Raw genomic sequence first — 18,969 nt, forward strand, 5'->3', positions numbered from 1 at the left:
AAAATGCCTCAATTTTGCTCCAGTCTAGTTCAGAGGTGCCCACGCGCTTCCCGTCGTTTGCAATTTCAGCTAGAGCCGTCCCAACCCAGGTACGACATCTCCAATCTGAGTCCCCGTTGACGACTGGAAGATTCCGAAGAAGACTGATCAGACCTCCGTCGTGCTCGTCTTGGCACAGCGCACTGACACAGTTTGGCGTCCTTGAGCCGTACTCAAGAACCGTTTCCGCCTCCATAGCACACCATCGAATCGATTTTGTTGATACCCACTGTTCAGCTCCAAGCGCTCGGTCCTTACACTCAGTGTTTCAAATTATACCGTATAATCCACAACGACTAGTTGCAAAGCTTTTCTCTGCTGTTAAGTAACCGCTGTTGAACTAGCACGTCAAATGCTTCACGGCACAGTCCGCGCTTCACTAAAATTACATTCGAAAACGGTCATGAGTGTCTCAGTAGGTATCCATTGGACAGAGTCCTTGGATGCACGCGGCAGCGGCTCTATTAATTGGTGGAAGATGAGGAGAAGGATTTGATCTGATTGATTGCAGAAGTGAACAGTGGACACAGATCATGGCCATGAGGGGTAGCAAATAGTGGATAAAGAGTCCCTCGTTTCTTCGTTAGGTCAATCAGAATCTAACAGTTACTTAACGTTTATCCAATATTTCCTAAGCAATTGTCTATTTCCCGTTCCCGCACAAAGCAACGGTTTTTTTGAAGCTCTGGACAAACTCTCATTCACCATGTCCTCCATCAACAAGGTCATTTCGAAGAAGATCGTCTCCACTATCGTCAAAGACGGAAAGTCCGTCGTGGTCTCCACTGCGACCGAAACCTCACAGTGGAAGCGCCCTGACGCTGTGGCCGAAAAGTTGGCGGTGTTCTGGAGGAATCACTCGGAAGCTGGGGTGGTAAACTCCCCGGGGCCACAAAGGAGGTCTGCTCCAGGTAAGAGCGCTTTCTTATTAATGCTGCGACCCTGGAGGCTGATATTAGTATTCAGGGAGTCCGGCCATAAAAGCGACGCCGATAAGCGCGACCATATCACCGCAGTATCTTCGTCATCCTTCCACCACTCATCCTCTAGCAGCTCCTTTGCGGTAGGTCGATCCCTCCAGTCGAGCATCATGATCTTCCTAATGAAGTCCTTATCCTTCTTGATGACTTCCCTTTCAGTCGTCCGGGAAAATGGCGTAGTCTTTTCTTGAGGGATTTCTTGCATCAAATACAAGATCGAGTTAATGGTTTCTGGGCTAGTAACCTCCTCAAACTTCGCAGGGAATGGGGCAAAGTAGCGGAATTGTTCCTTGAGAACTTCCAGCAAGTATTCTTCGTGGTCTCGATCCACGCCTTTAGGTCGGAAAAGATTGAAGTCCCCGCCGTAGATCAAGCTTATGAGCTAGAATTGAGCGGTATGAGCAGATGTGTTGAGTAAGGAATGGCTGGACAAGGGAATAGTGGGAAAACGAATACGCACCACAGCACCGAATGACCATATATTTGTTGCCGTGTTCCATGGCATTTCTAAGATGACCTCCGGACTTGACCACATCGGCGCTCCGACCAGTGTTCCGGATGTGGCCCAATCCGAATCAACGGGGTAACATCCGCCTAGATCTCCAAGTTGGACGTCGGAAAATCGAATGTCACCTTCTCGGAAGTTGACAAAAACGTTGTCAGGTTTGAGATCTCCAGCCTGAATTAGCCGTGCATCTAGATAAAACATGGCGTAAAGTCATACCGGTATGCACATAACCATCCTCGTGGAGAACCTTTAATGCTTCTAGGATGCATCGAGAAACGTGCTTGAGCTCCTTTCGGTTCAAAGTTTTCTTGATCGATGCATCCAAAAGATCACTCTCCAGATACCTCAGGGCAATGGTTACAGGGGCAGAAGGCTCCTGGATCTCATCAACTAAGGGTCGAAGGCAGTGAGTACGATGTTGGAACCGTTTGAGGACGTCTCGTTCATTTTCTATTCTTGGATGATCTTGAACGCTTTTGATTACCACGGTTTCTTGCACTTGGTTTCTGATGACGATCAGTTTTCAGATAAATGAAATTCGCTTCTGATTCGGCTCACTTCGCAAACCAAACAGCCTCTTGCACCTCTTTCGTAATGGTGTACTTCCCAATTCTACCCTTAAGAACTTGCCCGATTCGAAAGAGAGACGACATGAGCATATATGAATGCCTTAAAAAGAGCAACGCCACCTAGTAAGATGATCAAAAGCTCTGAATAAGAAATAAGGGAATGGTGAGGGTTGTGACGTGAGGAGGCATGGTAGGAGGCACGACAGAAGGCAGTCGCGCCAAGACGCTAAAAGCTATGGCCGCATGCAGGCCTCAACCCAATTTCGTCGCCCTCATTGTAGCAGGCCAGCGGCGAGCCATGCGCTCAAAAATCGAAAATCTGCGTGCGAAGACTTTTTCCCGATAAATGATGCGCGGGGAGCGCTCCGACGAGGCGTGGGCGTGGTACTCGGCCGTGTATGAGGCCATCCAGGAAATCCCGTATGGCAAGGTCACTTCATACGGTCATATTGCGAGACTGCTGGGAAAGCGTAGGCATCTCTTCCTCTGCTCCAAGACAGGGATGGCCCACTGACGCCTTCTCGGGCTCCAGCTCAGTGCCCAAGGTACTTTATTTCGCACGCGTCGACCTGGAGAGCCTGAGCATGACATCGTCAAAGACAGGTCGGAGTGTGTCTAAAACACCTTCCCTCTCCTTCAACCGATCCCAGCAAGAAGAGCCCGACATGGCACAGCGATAACGTGCCATGGCAGCGCGTGATCAACGCCAAAGGCGGCATCAGTCCTAGGTCAGTCCTAAATCCTTTGATTTACTCTATCCTTTGTTGCCTGCGTTTGTTAACAGGACAAAGAGGGCCTTCCGGCGCGAGCCGTCAAGCAGCTGTCCTGAGAGCTGAAGGCGTCGAGGTGACGCAGGGCGCTTTGGGCGAGTTTACGGTGGACTTTGGGAGATATGGATGGTTCCCTTCCGTTCTGCCCAGCGAGGCTGGCTTGGTGGAGAGCAGCGACGAGGAAGACGAGGAGGCGGCTGCGTATCATACCTGAGGCAATCCAGGAACAGGTGTTTGCATCAGCCCTCCAAGGTACACTTGCTTAGCACGTTGGTGTTCACGACGAATGATTGACGGACGATTACGACCGTGACTGCGCCTAGTACCTTTGTCTGGAACCGGAAAGTAGCTTCTCCTTGGAGGTAAACAGCATCCCACCTGGTGGTGCTCCCGCGGCTAGCGATTACGTCGTTGTAGATAGGTATTTGCCGAAACAACCCGCCATGTTGAGGAACAGCGGACGAATCCGGGTACGGTCGAGTAAGGCGTGCTCGGACGCGGCCATGTCATAAGCGCAGTACAAACAATGGAGCGAGGGGCTTGTCGAGATGAATGCGTTCCAGCTGTGTGACTTTTGCCGTCTGGATGTCCGCAAATGCGGGGAGCGCGGAGGTTCACGATGTCGCGCAGCCGGGCCTCGATGGCCAGTGCAACACGAAACCAGCTCAGCCTCCAACCAGCACGCCCACGTTCGCGCAACCAAGGCGCATGATAGCTGCCGTCATGTCATCAGCGCCAAATGTCATCATCCGCCCTCAGCAGGCCGCCCGCTCGCTCCAACCGGCTTCCAAGGGCGAGCTTGGGGGCCTCGGCGAATCGGACCGCGTCTCACGTGGGAGCTTCCATCACTCTTATCGCCCGCCAGGCACAACAAAGGATGTGGGGAGGCGTCCACCTCCCAAGCTCATAAAGGGCCAGCTTCGCCGCAGCAGCGGTTACATCACACGCGCTTTCATAACCATATAACTTGTGCATCGCCACTCAGGTACTCCCTCATACCGTAGCTCGGACTGAGTCACCCCTCAGAGTCATATCCTAGACAGCTGCCAGTCACCAGTCACCCCTTCTCTCACCTCCGGGCTTATTAGTACCTTCTGTCATACCTCATTCACCTTCCACTCGCTACCTCCCCTTCATCCTCCTCTTCAAACAAGCTACCTATTTAATCTACCTAGCCTCCTATAGTCTCCCGACCCCTACACCTTTGAACTGTTCCCAACAAGCACCTCTCGACCAGTCAAGGAAGCTCCCAGCAGTGGCCATGGCGTCCGAGCAGGCCTTCACGAACGACCTCCGCAGCGGTGCCAAGGAGTTCAACCGCGATAAGACCAGCCGCGTCAAGTGGGCTCACGGTCAATCGTTCGGCCCAGGACGACGGGTTGAGGACAACCGACCTCGACCCGCCCGGGTGGTCCCCACCCCAAAGTCAGCCTCCCCAACTACTTCGAGTTATTTCAAGAGCTAACATGCCCAGGTCCACCTCCGGCTTCAACAAGGCCCGCACTGCTCTCAAGAACGACATCGCGTACGCCAGCGGGGACTCGTCCGCGGACGAAGACGTCGAGCACCCCTCCACCGCGCCTGCTCCCGATGCTGAGATAACCTACTCCTATGATGCGGAGCGCGGACCGAACCACGGCAGCCAGATCTTGGGGCTTGCCCTCGCGAAGGCCGTCGAGCGCTTCGAGGTCCGTCAGACAGACAAGCTGATCAAGGAAGAGTACGAGGTGCTGGATATCAATGCCGAAGCTCTGTCTCCGGGACCAAAGGTCAACAGGAAGCTTGTTGCGCCTGAGGACGAAGAGTACGAGTTCGTCGACGCTTGAGCTCCCCGCTCTGCGGTGATCTTCCCTTCCTTCCGGCACGACTTGTATATTCCGACATGAGCAACCTGGCATGTTTTCCATCGGCGTTTGTGCGGCATTCGCATCAGCATCGATCTGATACCACGGGTACTGTATTTTGGATTCTGGCATTGTAATGGTACATGGCAGCATCAATAGGCGAGCGTTCGGCGCTTTCTGAGGACTTGAGCAGCCCTTTACCGGCTTTCGGCCTACTTATGAGTATACTGCATTGGCTTTTTGATTAGCGGAGGGACGGATGGACTGGCGGGGACCTGGTCTTTATATGCCTGCTCGTTGGTTGACTTGGCCCTTTGCTTGTGGCATGCCCCGCGCCTCTTAGTAGTCGAATATTTTATCGATGAGATGCATGAATTCATGCATCTCGAAACCGAGCATACTTCCGAAGACAACGTGTATAGTCGTGAAGCAAGAGATCATTGCAAAGTACGCGTCATGTCCCAAAATAGAAGGAGGTACGGTGCCTTGGCGCCACCCGCCGCCGACGAAGCTGCTCTTGTTGATCGCCTACGTCATTCACAAGTCTACTTCATGTTTCATGGCGCCCACGATTTCTGGACCACACTGCCAAACCCAACTGACGTGCAGCTAAGGCCCGCCAATTCGCATCGTAACAAGGCTTCCCGACGCACGGCAACCCTCCGCCACCGAGTTGGCCTGTCACGAACATTCTCGACCCGTCAAAAAGAGCTGAGCCCCCTCCAGCTCAACACCCCTTTTCTCCTTCCATGGACTCAAGAACATAAGGACATAACATTCCGCAATTGGACCTGAAAGAGCAAAGGCACGCATCTCAGACACCATGCCCGGCAACCGTCCTCGATGGATGCTACACATACAAGCACAGTTCTGGCGCGTGCTCATGGGCATCGGCATGATGCTGCACAAGCTCGCCCGCCCTCTCCCGCCCTCGCCTTCCTTCCACAGACACGTCGACGCGACCGTATCGCCACTGAAAGGAAAATTTAAGCTCCATTTCTACGTTCCAAAGGATTATCACAAACAGAAGAAGCTGAAGGGCCACAAGAGATACCCGTGTGTTATCAACTTCCATGGCGGAGGCTTCACGCTGGGAACAGCACAGGATGATGCGCGCTGGGCAGGAGTGGTTGTTGAACAAGTGGGAGCAGTCGTCGTCAGCGTCGATTACCGGCTCGCGCCCGAATTCCCGTTTCCTACCGCTGTCGAAGATGGCGCCGATGCCATATTATACCTCTCGCGGAATGCGGACGAATTGAGGCTGGATCCGGAGCGTTTCGCTGTGTCGGGCTTCTCCTCGGGCGGCAACATGAGCTTCACGGTTCCGTTGTGTCTGCAGGGCGAATTGCTGGATAGAACACCCTCGGGGACGAAGATTCAAGACGGCCGGGCTGGCAGCATCCCGCAAGTTGTCCTACCTCCATCGCTTCCCACAGGTTCGGCCAACCATCTCGCGCCGAATTACACTCCCAATTCCTCACGTGTCCCTCTCGTCCGACAGAAGTCTCGCATCGACAGAATCGCTATGCTCCGCCAGACTGGCACGTCGACCCTCTCCCTCGTATCGTCATATAAGGATGGACCGGCAGTGTCTGTTGCAACTGAGGGCTCGAAAGCAGAGGCCAAAATCCGGGGCATTGTATCATTCTACCCGTCTACCGATTACACGCAGACGCGGGAACAGCGACGTGCAACTTGCACGAGGGCAGATCAGCAGCTCCCTGCTGTCTTCACGGAATTATTCGATGACTCGTATCTACAACCGCCGTCTTTGGACCTCACCCATCCCTGGTTGAGTCCGGGTGTAGCTCCCCATCACATGCTCGTCGCCTTACCCGACGACATCGTTCTCTTCTGCTGCGAATGGGACATGTTGCTCGCCGAGGGCGAGGCTTTCCGCGATAGGCTCGCAACAGACCTAGGCAAGAGAGTTCACTACCATTGCGTACCGGGCGTGCCTCATGGGTGGGACAAGGCACCAAATCCTCTTAGAGAGTCACCAGGGGCGAGAGAGCAATATACGGTTGCTTGTAAGGAGTTGAGGAGGATGTTTGAGCTCGACGATGATGAAGACGGGGAATAGATGGAAGAGGTGTTGTTTCGCTAGCGTACATCCTGGCTGCCATGATTCTCTTTAGCGTATATACTTTCAGATAGAGCTCTGGCGTTAGGCGTCGTCTCGGTTCTTAGTCGTGGCGTTCCGAGCATTTGAAACAGTCAGACGTTTGATCAGGTCTTTCTCCCGTGTAAATGCCTTAGTCTATGGGATGTTATCTTGAAGTAGATGTTGCCTTCGTGCCCTTTTTCCTCGTGATCTACTTTTTGGCTTTCCATTCGTTAGCCGCTGCTGCTTTTGGAACTGTCCCGCGGCGCCTTCCATAATAGCGGGTCCCGCCCCAACTGTTTCTTCTACTCCTCTCTTCCATCCATCCTACTTCGACGCCAATACATCTCTCATATCCTCTCTGGTCCCCGGAAGATGCGGCTTTGGTCGAATCGTGTTGAGCAGAGAAAAGCCACCCACGCCCTGTTCTTGGCGGCGGCTGCATCTCTAGGCAACGCAAGCAGGCTGAGGCTGAGTCGCCGACTTTGAAGAGCGCCCGGCGCGGAAACCAGGCTCGAGGATGTTTCTCAGCTTTCCTATCCTTTGATCCTCGTCAGCGGTCCCATCGCCCTTTGTTATCTGTTTGACCCGCGGTCTTCGGGTGGAAGATGAGTCCTGGGTCCAAGCACCAATGGCTGGGGCCATTGGAAAAGCTCCAAAGTCGCGCCTCATCACCCGGACAGAAATGTCTGGCTTTAGCAGTTGTTGCGTCAGAAAGAGGTAGCAATGCTGAGCGAGCTGTCGTTGAAACAGCACGAGATGATGATGCTCTATGCCACCGTTGCCGAGCCCTCGACCTCAAGTCTTACCTGGGCCCGCAGGCCTCCACCCCAAAAGGGGATATAGCGACGCTTACATGGGTATCACCTTGGACGAATTGCCATCTTTGTGTCCTGCTCGCTGCCCTCTTTCACGGGCCCGCAAATGGGAGGCAGTACGAGCGCCAGGGACCAACAGAGCTGATTCTGGGTTGTCGCTCAGAAAATACACCCCTAGGAAAGATCACCTACTTTGACCTCAAAGAGAACATATACGCGCGGCCATCATACTTTCTCTTTCCTATCACTGGGCCTGACCATCGACCTGGCCACACTGATAACGCTCCACCTGGTATAGGACGACGACTCGATCCGCAACGTCCAGACTTCGGTCTCGTAAAGCAGTGGCTAAATTCTTGTCGGACGCACCATGTGAAGACCTGTGGGCAGGCACCCGACCGGATCGCGACTGCTCTCAGGGTCATCGACTGCAAGACTCGCAAGCTATGCATGGCTCCACCTGGTTGCCCCTACATAGCTTTGAGTTATCTGTGGGGCAATACAGCTACGAGCGAAGAATCGCATCCACCGGAAGTCCTGCCCAGCCAGGTACCGAAGACGGTGGAGGGTGCCATTGCTGTCGCCCTTGCACTTGAAATACCCTATCTATGGGTCGATCGCTACTGTATCAACCAAAACGATGCGGACGAAAAGCACAGTCTCATCCGTGACATGGACAAGGTATATCAAGGCGCCGAAGTTACAATCATCGCTTCGGCAGGGGACAATCCCCACCACGGTCTTCCTGGAATCCGCCAGACTACGCGACGACCTCAACACATGGTGAAGATCGGGTCTTACTTCTTCATATCGTCAGAAGATCTTGGTAAACAAGTCAGAGATTCGACCTGGAACAGCCGCGGGTGGACATACCAAGAAATGTTGCTTTCTAGGCGCCGGCTGGTTTTTACGGAATCCCAGATGTACTTCCAATGCATGGAAATGAACTGCATGGAGGGATTGGAATCTGGTTATGTAACGGGGCATTTTTATTTCCATGGAGACTTACTGGCATTCCCGCGACATGGACTAGGGGCCGCTGCCTGGAGCATTTACTACCGACTGACGGAGTATTACCAAAGGAAGTTGTCATTTGATTCCGATATCTTAAATGGCATAGAAGGCGTCTTCGGTGCCTTGCAGCGGTCCAAGTCGACGCACTCCTGCATCAGTCACTTCTGGGGCATCCCGTTTTCCTTCCACCGAGAAGGTTCAGGAGCTGAAGGACATGCTTCATTCGCAGCCCAACTGGCATGGGCGGTGCGTCTAACTTTCTCACGAAAATCCAAAATAAAAGAACACGGTTCGGGGTTTCCGTCTTGGTCATGGGCTGCGGTCAAAGCGAGGTACGTCATGGAAAGGTCCGATGCCCTTGAAATGGACATCACTGGGCATGCCTTCCGCCGGAAACGCCCAGAAACCTCGAGAGATGTTAGCGTCGTTGTAACGCATCGATCTGGAGAACGGATGAACCTAATGGCGTATGCATCTCACGCAGACCACTACACACGCTTCTTCCCCTGGCTTGAGTTCAATAGCTGGAGTATCTGGTGCTCTCTCGATCCATTCAAGAAGTACCGCCAAAGCGACACTTCGGAGTGGCTAGAATTTGAGAACGTAAGAGACTGGGCCGGAGAAAAACTCCTAGCCATCTATCTAAATGGTTTCACAACGGTCGCAATTCCACCATTACGAGAGCATGCCCGGTTCGACACTGCGTGTCTGTTGGCTGGAGAAATCGAGCCTGGTGTGTTCTGCCGCGTAGGAATATGGATAGCTTATCGGTCGATGACGGAGCAGGATCGGTCGCTTGGAGTGGGGCAGCTTCTAGAACGGTTTACTGATTCTAAAGTTCCCGAGCTGATTGGGACATGGCGGAGGCGAACTGTGCGTCTGGTTTAGGGTTAAGAGTGCTGTCAGTGCTAGGTGTTCTTCTTCCTGTTGTTCTTGTTCTTGTTCTTCTTCTTATTTGCCTTCGAGTGACAAATCCCTAGACACATGGGGAAAAGGTTGAAAGCCAGGGCACTAAGACTTTCCACCAAGGTTCATACACTAGACTGGGGGTCCTTTAGATAGACATCCAGACGGTAGCATATGTTAATACGTCACTGGTGGCTCAGGTGACTGGTCTGGGACTTGAGCCATCTGTGGTGACAAAGGCTTTGACTACACATTTCTCCTACATGCATGTCCCACAGCGCGGAATGAAGGCCAAATCCAACAGCGTAGTCGGGAGACAGCGAGACGTAGCCGCATACGGCGGCACCTTGGGTCCATTAGTTGATCGGTCCAGATCGACCACCCCACGGCAAACTTCAAGTTGTTTTACAATGAGACACTAGATATCCTCATTGCTCTTCTCTACCCCACATTTTTACCCGTGGCTGCGTTAACACTCCAAATATGGAAGCCGCAACAGACAGGTACGTGGGGGTTTATTTTGTGTCTTTCTTTCAACCTCGTCATACATCCCCTGGGACTTCGTCTTCTCTCTTCCTCTTCCAGTCTGTATTCAAGTGATACTATCCAATCCAATCCATCCCATAACATGTGCTCTACAAGCGTCGACAACACTCCATCAAACAGCACCCTCTCACTCCCAGCAATACTCCCCACTGTCCACCGCGCATTTCTAGAGTACTCACGAAGAATCCAGATACATACATCCTTGAAATCACACCGAGGAAGAAGATCGTGGGCTGGGGTCATTTAGAACTGGATTTATAACGCCGCGAAAGCTGCGGTGGAAGCCTACCCGGACATCAAAGGCGCCACGGCCCTATGACAGAGCACCTGGCAGTTGGTTATGCGCGTCGTTGAGTCTGTGTGGAGGTGGTAGATACAACCGTGATATTGTCGGATGCCTACCTTAGCACTATGGCAGCCCAGACTTAAGGGTGTAGCCGTTCAGCCCGATCGTGCGGCCTGGATTTTGGTAGCTAGTTGCATATCACGACGCAGCAAAGGTGACTCGAGAATCGAGGGACGCGAACAGTCATTGGAGTGTATCAGGCCTACTGTAGAGAATCGCAAACCCCAGCTCCTTCTCGCTAGCACCTTGTACACAATTGGTGAGCGCCGATGAAATGTTATACTTACGCGTTCCGTCCCGGCCCTGGCCTGGGGGATCGATTCTAGCTGGTCGCTTTCAAAAGACCAAGGCGGTGACACACAGTTCCAACAAATGAGACGCTTTGCTTCCCTCCTCAAGCGCACGCTTACAGCATGGCACTCAATGAGAAAAGGCATCCCCAGAAGGAGAATTCCGAAGGTGCATCGTTAGAGCAGCGCTGCAATGCAGTCACCGTCCACTCCGGCCAGCTCCGAAGAGAATAAGATGTCTTGCCTGGCCCACACCGGGTGAAGGTTAGTGGTAAAGGTCGGAGTGCATATTGGTACCACGGATGAGAGCTACAGCAAGAGAAGAGAGGAAAATAAAGAAACTAGTGTCTGTCATGGAAGCTAGAGTACAGAAAGGTACCGGTGAGCCTTTGTTCGGTCCCTGGGAAATGGTCCTGGGGTCGTACGACCCTTTTTTTTTTTTTTTGGAAAATATAACGACCATGTTGGTCTTCTGGCGGATCAACAATATAGAAGGATCCTCCGTAGATCGATGAAGTACGGTTCCAGAACCCTCGGTCCTGAGGATCGAGACGAAACGAGTCGAACCATCGACACCGAATACCGGGAGATGTTGCCGAATACTTATATAAACACGAAAAGATGCAGACGGCCGAAGGCATATCTGTACGAAGTAAGCTCTACCTTGCCGCTTGCCTGTGCATCATAAAAAGCCTATCCACCAACGCCATTAGGGGTATACCGGTAACCATGATCGCCGAACGAGTTGTTGCCGCCGTGACCGCCGTAAGAATCCTAGGAAATACCTGTGCCGAAACGAAAATCTCGCTAATCATCCTGGATGACAATGATTTCCTGGGCCGGTTTCACGAAGGTATTGGGATGATCGTGGGGACCGAGCTCCGCGACGAGTCCCTGTTCGGTACTGCAACATGTGAGCAATCTTGTTGATAAATGAAACTGCGCAAAGGAAGTTCATCGCAGAGCATGGAGCAGACCAGCCCACATCAAATCCATGTGCTATGAACTTACTTGCCAGCCCGCATGCGCTTTCGCTGCACTTCATACGAGGTATAGTCCCCCGCGAAGAGAGCGCCGAGGATGCTGAAGTGGGAGTCTCCAGCGTTGCGGATTGCGTCCATTCGTTCTTTGAGCGCTCTGTGCGCACCGGCGAAGGCGTCGAACACTTGCTTGGCCTTGAACGAACCGCCAGAGATGTTGTTGTTCGGTCTGTTCGGATCTTGAATGGAAAGGCCATCGGGCTTTTCTTGGCGACCGTCGATCCCGGTATGACTCTGAGTATTGTTAGTTGATGGGCATAGATGCCTCAGTGTAGTTACTCACCTTATTGACCAGGGCTGGAGGATGCATAACGATCCTCTTTTGGCGAAGATCGAACTTGTTGCCATAGTAATCTAGGAAGTTCAGGAAGAGCTCTCCTAAATTGTCAGGCCTTGGCTGAAGCTGGATGAAGCTGACCACCAGACAAATGATACTGAAGCCGCCCAGCCCTCCGGTATTGACCTCGTTGAGGCCGCGCATGACAAGAAACTGTTTGACAAGGGCTACCAAGTACACCATGTCCGGGTAGTGGGCTTTCCACTGCTGGAAGATTGCCTGCGCGTAAACACCGCTGAGGTTTTCAAAGGATATGTCGACTTGGATGCCGGTTTCCTTGTCCACAAACTTGATGATAGGGACTCTAGCCTTTGCAATAACCACAATGTCCGCAGCGATGCCGTTATTCTCGAGTTTCTTGGCAACCTTGTACAGGCCACCCTTGACGCAGGAAATGACTGGCGGGCCACCTCCGCAATGCAGGTCGGAGACGTAGACTAGGTCCATATCGGCTGTTGGAAGGTACAGCCCGGCAGGAAATGACCCGAAGCAGCAGATACGACCAGAGTGTGGCGCGAAATACTGCCTTCCAATTGCGTTCTGAACTCGTGTGATCAGATTTCCGCGGACTTCATCTTCGTGCGCTAGGGGTCGGACGTAATCAAAGAAGTCAATGATCTCATTATGAAGCCTAGCACCAGTCAGCAAGGCGCCAAAGATGAGTGAGACTTTTTTCGGGGTCCTTACCACTTGCGTGGATCGTGGTTAAGATGCGCGTAGTGCTGATTCGTAGCCCACGGCGTGGGATGAGAATGGGGCTTAGGCAGCCATAACTCTATGACGCTGCCAACCCTACCTTCAGTCTCGCCGCGCTTGCGCTTGTGGATATTTCCTGGGCGAGGTAGTTTCTCTGGTAGACCTGCTGGGCTAGGTAGTTTCTCTGGTAGACCTGCTGGGCTAGGTGGTCTCTCTGGTAGACCTGCTGGGCGAGGCGGTTTCGCTGGTAGACCTGCTGCCCCAGCCGAGCGCTTGGTGGTATGAGTTGCGGAGGATAACGCTCCGATGGACGCTACCTCGTTCATTGAGCCTTGGAAAGATTGGCCACCAGACGACAGGTGCGCCCATGGGGCTGGTGGGGGAGCTCCCTTATTGATGACTAGGCCGGAGTCATCGTCGTTGTCCTCGCCGTCGCCGTCGCCAAATGAAATGAAGTCATCATTGGCCGCGACGGCGTTGTCCGTATTGGATTTCTCTGCGGCCTCGTTCTTGGCTTTGCGTATCAACTTCACAATGTCCCTCTTCGTGCCGGTAGTCTCCTCTGGTGGTGGAAGAACGGTGTACGGGTCAGGGTTGGACCACTTAGGTACCGCATTGCCATCAGTATGAGTGCTTAATTGCACACGAGCGATCTTGTGATTGCCGTTCTGGCCATTGGCCCCACTAGAATCACTGGACTGGTCGCTATCAATGTCCATGTCGACCTCTTCGTCGTCTGACAGATCTTCCAGGTTACGGAACTTGTTTGGGCCGTCCGGCACGCCGAGGGTGTGCTCGGTACTATCGTCGCGACTCTGGAGGAGAGCACGTTCATGGGGAGCTGGCTTGCGGTAGCCTCTCCCATAACCGTTGGGGTTGCGCCTGTTTGTGGGATGCGATGAATAGAACTCCCCGCCGCGCCAGGTATCGCGGTTGTTGGGCCCAGAGGCACCATGATTGCGGTTCCAAGGCGGAAATTGCGCTTGCTGCCCTGCAGTGTATGTGAATTCGGCATGGTTGGCAGCGCGACTGCCATTCTGCTGGAGACGCTGTTGATCACCAGGTCTGTAACTGTCTCCACCGCCAGCGCTGAACGTCATGCGGTCTACGAGCGGCGGCGGGCGGTCACGCGATGGACGATATGAGTCCCCCATCGCAATGGTAATCTCTTCGGGCTGGATGCAGTCAGCGTCTGTTTTGTGAAGTTGGTGAGAGGGAGGAGCGAGGGCGGCGAGAATTTGTGTTGACAAATTGCTTTGCCAAGCCCTTAGCGCGATCACGTGCAAGAGTTCGAGGAGCCCGGAGGGAAGGTGCAATCAGACCATTTGCAGCGCATCAGAGTGCAAGGGCTGCGCTAACGGGCCATCATTGTGCAACCAGATGCCGATTCAAGCTCTCAATAATACAGTAGATAGAACATGTCCGATCGACAAGAATACAGTACATACAGCTGAGAGTGGAGAAGCATAATGGAGGCTCTATGCCTCTTTCAGCATCCAAAAGCCAGTGCGATAATAGCACCTCTCAGTACAACAGTGCCAACAGTTCCAAACGCTATGCCAGAAACCGAAACGCCATCTCATGCATTGAAACGTCGGATTGCGGGTTGCAATCACTGGGAAATCCGGGTTACGGAGTGCGCATGCGCAAAGACTCGATAACGCGCTCCGCCCAGAGTGGTGGGTTTGCGATCGTCTGCGCAATGGATGCTTCATTCCTCCTTAGTCCATTTCGGCTTGAATCCTTCCCGCAGCTCACTCTCTCTTTCTGCCATCTGCTGGTATCCCCGTACTTCCCGTTCAATGCGCTCCCTTGCCCGCAATATCTTGCTCTGTAGGTAGAAGCTACCGCCCTTCTTCGGATCGTTGAGGTCAAATAACCGCTTGAACCGCTCCGTAACAAATTCGATGTCTATTTGCCCCATCTTTGACGGCCCGACATTGAGGATCTTGCACGCTTCCTCCATGGTGATGTTTGACGAGGTAAAGCCGCCTCCACTCTTCTGGTTGGCGGCAGCATATTTCTGCGTTGCGGCGGCTTGACGATAGGACTCGGCGACGGCGCGTCCTATTATTCGGGCGCCGGAGAAGACGACTTGTGTTATTATGCGATGAGCCTATGCACGTTAGCCGGGCATTTCGGGGGCAGGCCAATGGGCTTACCATTGCGGGATAGATGGACTTCGAAGAAAGGAAGAAAAGAGAGGGGCCAGTAGAGGAGACTCCACTCGTCGGCAAGCGACCTGCTCGATGACGGAATACTGCGTTCTAAGGTTGGGCGGCGGAAGGGATTCTCAAAATTTCTAGAGTCGCCTTCGCTCCCGAAGTTTCGGCGACATCCCAGAGCAGATCCACGTGACCTAGAAAGACGCAGCCAATCACGCAACGATCGCAAATGGCTTCGAGGAGCAACAGCGCTGAGAGAAAGCAAGACAGGCTGCTATGGTCTGCTGGAAATATCGAGAGACAGACCACTGCTAGTCGCATAGTTCTATCGATTTGAACAGAACGCTAGCACACTGGTGCTTTCCAAAGCTCTCGGCTCAAGTCATTCACATGTGCCAAAGCTCCCCGCCTCACAACCATTGACGACGGCGCGGTTTATCGACCTTACCCCTTCTACCTGAATACGCAACCTCGCCCTTGAGGATATCGAACCTTGTCGCGAGAAGCTTCAGAGTGTGGCTCGACTGCAAACGCGGCTCTCAGCCTCAAGGCGAATCCGAGCCCGCCGGCTATGACGCAGCACCTCTTCATGCATGGCAGCTTTTGGCGAGTAGCAACCACCAGCGACAGACTGTGGATAGCCACCACCAGCATGCTAATACTGCAGCAGATACTCCCTGGCTAGATCATATGTCCACCCCTTCACGCTCCGCCAACGATGCGTCGCCGCAGCCCACCGCCGACCCGAACCCGCCCACCTACGCTGCCTTCTCACCGTCCACCCTGGGGCAAGCTACTCCCCAGACGAAGCTTCGTTCCGCGATACTAGTGCATCAGAAATCGCCGCTGCTGGCTGCTACCCCTCCGCAAATTACGCGAGTCCTTGCGTATTCCCATCCGTTTATACTTCCGCTGAACAAGTTCGTCGGATTGCTAACATGGACGACTGGCGACCCGTGGGAGAGCTTCCTGTTGGTGGCCAGCTTTTGGGCGGTGGTGGTGTACGGAGACGTCATCACACGATACGCGGGGCCTATCATAGTAGTACTAGGTCTAATACTGGGCATGTATACGCGGAGATACTCCCCGCTTTCCTCGACCTCGTTCACTGGCGAGAAAGGGCAGAAGGGGCATAGCAGAGCGCAGTCAGAGAGCAGCATCAAACACCACAAGAGCTTGGAAGAGATTGTGGACACCTTGAAGCTGCTCACTTCGCGGTGCAATATCCTGCTTGATCCCTTTCTTCGCCTGACCGACTTTCTCTCGACGCAAAGGACTGCGACTTCGGCGACGACGAGGCCTGCGTTGACTCTCCTTTTCATCCGGATACTATTCGTCTTGCCGATATGGATCATTCTGACCCTTCCGCCTTTCTACATCCTTACGACGAAACGGGTAGTGCTCGCGGTTGGTACGGTAGTTCTCAGCTGGCACTCACGCCCAGCACGGGTGTCTCGTACAATCCTTTGGCGATCGAGGAATGTGCGGAGAATATGTGCCTTTATTACAGGGCTAAACTTTGGAGATGTGCAGCTGGAGACCCAAGATGGAGCCCCAGCTTTACCTCCTCGGAGAAAGAGCGCGCAGGAGATAGCTGCATCTCTCGCCGCGAAACGGCGGCCCGACTCACCTGGTGTACGCTTCACCTTCAGTATCTACGAGAATCAAAGACGATGGTTAGGCATTGGATGGACATCGTCTATGCTAGCCTACGAACGCGCGGCCTGGACTGATGAGCATTTGAATTCCGTGCCACCTAAGGATCAGTTTGAGCTTCCTGAAGTTGAAGGAGGCCAGGCAAGGTGGAGATGGGTCCAGGGAAGCGAGTGGAAAATTGAAGGCGCCGAGAAAGATGGAAAGGGGAAGGCGGCCTCTGACGGGGATGCTGGGTGGATATACTATGACAACAAGGTATGCCCATCTTCTTCGACGTCCCTGATGAGAAAGCTAACCTCAACGCAGTGGAGAGACGGCCGAAGAGGGCAAGATGGCTGGGGCCGCTACACCCGCCGACGAAAATGGTACCGCGATGCCGAGCTCGTCGAAGTAACTCCCTCCACGGAAGTCACACCCATCCCAACTCCCAAGCTAGACCCCGTCTCCGACCCAACAGAGCCATCAACTCCTACACCTCTAGCCAAAGTATCCTCCAACACAAGCACCGTTGCAAGCACCGACCCTACGCTCGCAAATGGCTCAGAGTATGCACCCTCTACAACATCTGATACAGACGCAGCCAGCACTAAGTCGAAGCGAGGCTGGTTCAAGAAGAAGCGAAGAAGTCGCAGTCGAGGAGGCAGCGATACTGCTGCTACAATAGCGAGCTCGACGAGCACAAATCTCAGCCGGAGGAGTGATGAGGACGATGTACATACGCCGCTAGAGAGAACGACTAGAGAGGACGAGTGGCGACTCAGCGACGATATTAGGATGCAGTTGGACATTTGATTTACAACGCTTACGGCGGCTCTGTGTTTTGCGTTATGTGTACAACTAACGGCGCCTTCACCGGATCATAGGCAGGCGTTCGGGAGTCAAGCGGGATGGGACAGTGCTGATCTTTGTGCTCAGGCCGCGGGATACATTGGGATGGGAACCCACTTTAGCTAATGTTTAGGCGATAGTTACTGTTCTTTCCCACGCTGCCTTTGATACCACGGACCTTTGTTGCATGTCTCATGACTGACAGCAATACTATCTCGAATGCTGCAGCGATATGTCACCGAGCCGTCCCTGGAAGCTGCATACGCATAAGCTAGGTCGGAGACTTAACTGACCTGTCCAGCAGAGCTAGCCGCTCACTGCTCACGCGGTTCCACCACGCAAATACGTCACAATAACAATGTCACCACCGCAATATCAGTGCTATGACACCGTGCAAAGTGCCATACGGGCTGTACACATACTCATGATGCAAGATACGTACTTGTGAACCCGGCTGATGGTGTTTGCTAGCATCCACTTCTCACGGTCCATCACAGTGCTCACGCTACTCCCACACTGCATCGCTACGACCTACTTCTTCAGGCATCCCGGTACCACATGTGTCTGCAAGGCGCATCACAGACAGTGCCCTTCTGATGGGTATTCTGATCTAGCTGACGCCTTTCGAGCTCTCCACGGAATCCTTTGGCACCTGCATGCCCTCGCGGGCGACACTAACACTATCTACCACATTGCAACGGCATGTCACCGAGCTACTTACACCAAAGGCTTATAGGACATGGGGGTACAAGTGTGAGTCTTAGGTAATGCACCCCGATAGCCAGGGCAGCATCTGACCACACACTATGCCCCTAAAGGGTGCTACCCAGCGCACACTGCATTCGCTTCATACCCCCTCAGGCATCCCGGCACAACCTCCCCACGTGCATTGTGCCACCGGGAAGGGATATCTCCGACTCTGCTTCATTGGCCGGAGCTCTCCGCTGGATGGAGTAATGCACCACTGCACCCTTACCTCGCCTCCACATCACATGTCCTGCATTCAGGCGTCCCCGAGCAAGTATTGCTTTTTAAAAGACGATACCTTCGCAGGCAGATGCTCCGAGCTGTGAAGGATGGATATGCTGTGCCACTGTGACCCCGCTGTTTCGTCCTCGCCCACCAGTGACGCCTGTCAGATAACGACGGGCTTGCACCACAGCTACAGGTCGGCGAATGGAGGACACGCGGTTATCCCACGTTCTTACCTTCCATGTACTGTACGTACTGATCTACATCTCGATGGTGTCCGTCTCTCTGCCATCATAGGTCCACATCGGCCCATTCTGGCCAGGGGGCTCCGCTTCGCTTCACTCGCTGTTGTCCAGACTCAGCGCCGTGCCCTCTAGCGATCTTCCCATGGCCACTTGTTTCAGCCCAATCCTTTGCCAGCTGATCCAGTTTAGGCCAGAGGAGCCTTCTGAGTTCTTTCTGCGAGTGGACAGCCGCCCCCTTCCCATCTTCCCACGTTATCCAATTCAGCACCCGCGGTTACCGCCTGGCTCTCCGGGCT

The 18,969-nt window shown here is 53.5% G+C and overlaps 8 protein-coding genes across 8 annotated transcripts; 5 read left to right on the plus strand and 3 right to left on the minus strand.

The window, feature by feature from the left end:
* Nucleotides 1-610: 610 nt before the first annotated feature.
* BU26DRAFT_522814 (STE/STE20 protein kinase) lies at nucleotides 611-2,264 on the minus strand. Its single transcript, XM_033829875.1, has 4 exons — nucleotides 2,086-2,264; nucleotides 1,744-2,033; nucleotides 1,480-1,691; nucleotides 611-1,401 (listed from the first exon to the last, which is right to left on the minus strand). Exons 1-4 carry the CDS (start codon nucleotides 2,184-2,186, stop codon nucleotides 895-897), a joined length of 1,110 nt encoding a protein of 369 aa, XP_033679106.1. The 5' UTR covers nucleotides 2,187-2,264; the 3' UTR covers nucleotides 611-894.
* Nucleotides 2,265-2,442: 178 nt separating this feature from the next.
* Nucleotides 2,443-3,458, plus strand: BU26DRAFT_491428 (DNA binding methylated-DNA--cysteine S-methyltransferase; the record flags this gene model as incomplete). Its single annotated transcript, XM_033826083.1, has 4 exons — nucleotides 2,443-2,566; nucleotides 2,629-2,641; nucleotides 2,696-2,824; nucleotides 2,888-3,458. The coding sequence occupies 4 exons, from the start codon at nucleotides 2,443-2,445 to the stop codon at nucleotides 3,078-3,080; spliced, it is 459 nt and encodes a 152-aa protein (XP_033679107.1). The 3' UTR covers nucleotides 3,081-3,458.
* A 669-nt stretch (nucleotides 3,459-4,127) lies between these two features.
* On the plus strand, nucleotides 4,128-4,692 carry BU26DRAFT_533630 (uncharacterized protein; the record flags this gene model as incomplete). Its single annotated transcript, XM_033831168.1, has 2 exons — nucleotides 4,128-4,291; nucleotides 4,326-4,692. The coding sequence occupies 2 exons, from the start codon at nucleotides 4,128-4,130 to the stop codon at nucleotides 4,690-4,692; spliced, it is 531 nt and encodes a 176-aa protein (XP_033679108.1).
* Nucleotides 4,693-5,230: 538 nt separating this feature from the next.
* Nucleotides 5,231-7,004, plus strand: BU26DRAFT_522818 (alpha/beta-hydrolase). Its single transcript, XM_033829876.1, has one exon. The coding sequence runs from the start codon at nucleotides 5,534-5,536 to the stop codon at nucleotides 6,791-6,793; it is 1,260 nt and encodes a 419-aa protein (XP_033679109.1). The 5' UTR covers nucleotides 5,231-5,533; the 3' UTR covers nucleotides 6,794-7,004.
* A 130-nt stretch (nucleotides 7,005-7,134) lies between these two features.
* On the plus strand, nucleotides 7,135-9,794 carry BU26DRAFT_522819 (HET-domain-containing protein). The gene has a single exon (XM_033829877.1). The coding sequence runs from the start codon at nucleotides 7,423-7,425 to the stop codon at nucleotides 9,532-9,534; it is 2,112 nt and encodes a 703-aa protein (XP_033679110.1). The 5' UTR covers nucleotides 7,135-7,422; the 3' UTR covers nucleotides 9,535-9,794.
* Nucleotides 9,795-11,741: 1,947 nt separating this feature from the next.
* On the minus strand, nucleotides 11,742-13,961 carry BU26DRAFT_435260 (uncharacterized protein; the record flags this gene model as incomplete). The annotated part of the gene is made up of 4 exons (XM_033824118.1): nucleotides 11,742-12,008; nucleotides 12,058-12,742; nucleotides 12,799-12,970; nucleotides 13,061-13,961. The coding sequence occupies 4 exons, from the start codon at nucleotides 13,959-13,961 to the stop codon at nucleotides 11,742-11,744; spliced, it is 2,025 nt and encodes a 674-aa protein (XP_033679111.1).
* Nucleotides 13,962-14,493: 532 nt separating this feature from the next.
* Nucleotides 14,494-15,113, minus strand: BU26DRAFT_94012 (mitochondrial import inner membrane translocase-like protein subunit tim16). Its single transcript, XM_033836523.1, has 2 exons — nucleotides 14,970-15,113; nucleotides 14,494-14,923 (listed from the first exon to the last, which is right to left on the minus strand). Exons 1-2 carry the CDS (start codon nucleotides 14,970-14,972, stop codon nucleotides 14,519-14,521), a joined length of 408 nt encoding a protein of 135 aa, XP_033679112.1. The 5' UTR covers nucleotides 14,973-15,113; the 3' UTR covers nucleotides 14,494-14,518.
* Nucleotides 15,114-15,310: 197 nt separating this feature from the next.
* Nucleotides 15,311-17,624, plus strand: BU26DRAFT_522821 (Pex24p-domain-containing protein). The gene is made up of 2 exons (XM_033829878.1): nucleotides 15,311-16,883; nucleotides 16,935-17,624. Exons 1-2 carry the CDS (start codon nucleotides 15,663-15,665, stop codon nucleotides 17,418-17,420), a joined length of 1,707 nt encoding a protein of 568 aa, XP_033679113.1. The 5' UTR covers nucleotides 15,311-15,662; the 3' UTR covers nucleotides 17,421-17,624.
* Nucleotides 17,625-18,969: the final 1,345 nt, after the last annotated feature.

Source organism: Trematosphaeria pertusa (assembly GCF_010094035.1).
Source record: "Trematosphaeria pertusa strain CBS 122368 unplaced genomic scaffold BU26scaffold_15, whole genome shotgun sequence".
Lineage (NCBI taxonomy): Eukaryota > Fungi > Ascomycota > Dothideomycetes > Pleosporales > Trematosphaeriaceae > Trematosphaeria > Trematosphaeria pertusa.

Coding starts and splice junctions, on each gene's coding strand:
- BU26DRAFT_522814 (XM_033829875.1), bottom strand. CDS start 2,186: ATGCTCATGTCGTCTCTCTTTCGAATCGGGCAAGTTCTTAAGGGTAGA. Junction 2,034..2,085: donor GAGGCTGTTTGGTTTGCGAA/GTGAGCCGAATC, acceptor GATCGTCATCAG/AAACCAAGTGCAAGAAACCG. Junction 1,692..1,743: donor GGATGGTTATGTGCATACCG/GTATGACTTTAC, acceptor TTCAGGCTGGAG/ATCTCAAACCTGACAACGTT.
- BU26DRAFT_522818 (XM_033829876.1), top strand. CDS start 5,534: ATGCCCGGCAACCGTCCTCGATGGATGCTACACATACAAGCACAGTTC.
- BU26DRAFT_522821 (XM_033829878.1), top strand. CDS start 15,663: ATGTCCACCCCTTCACGCTCCGCCAACGATGCGTCGCCGCAGCCCACC. Junction 16,884..16,934: donor GGATATACTATGACAACAAG/GTATGCCCATCT, acceptor ACCTCAACGCAG/TGGAGAGACGGCCGAAGAGG.
- BU26DRAFT_522819 (XM_033829877.1), top strand. CDS start 7,423: ATGAGTCCTGGGTCCAAGCACCAATGGCTGGGGCCATTGGAAAAGCTC.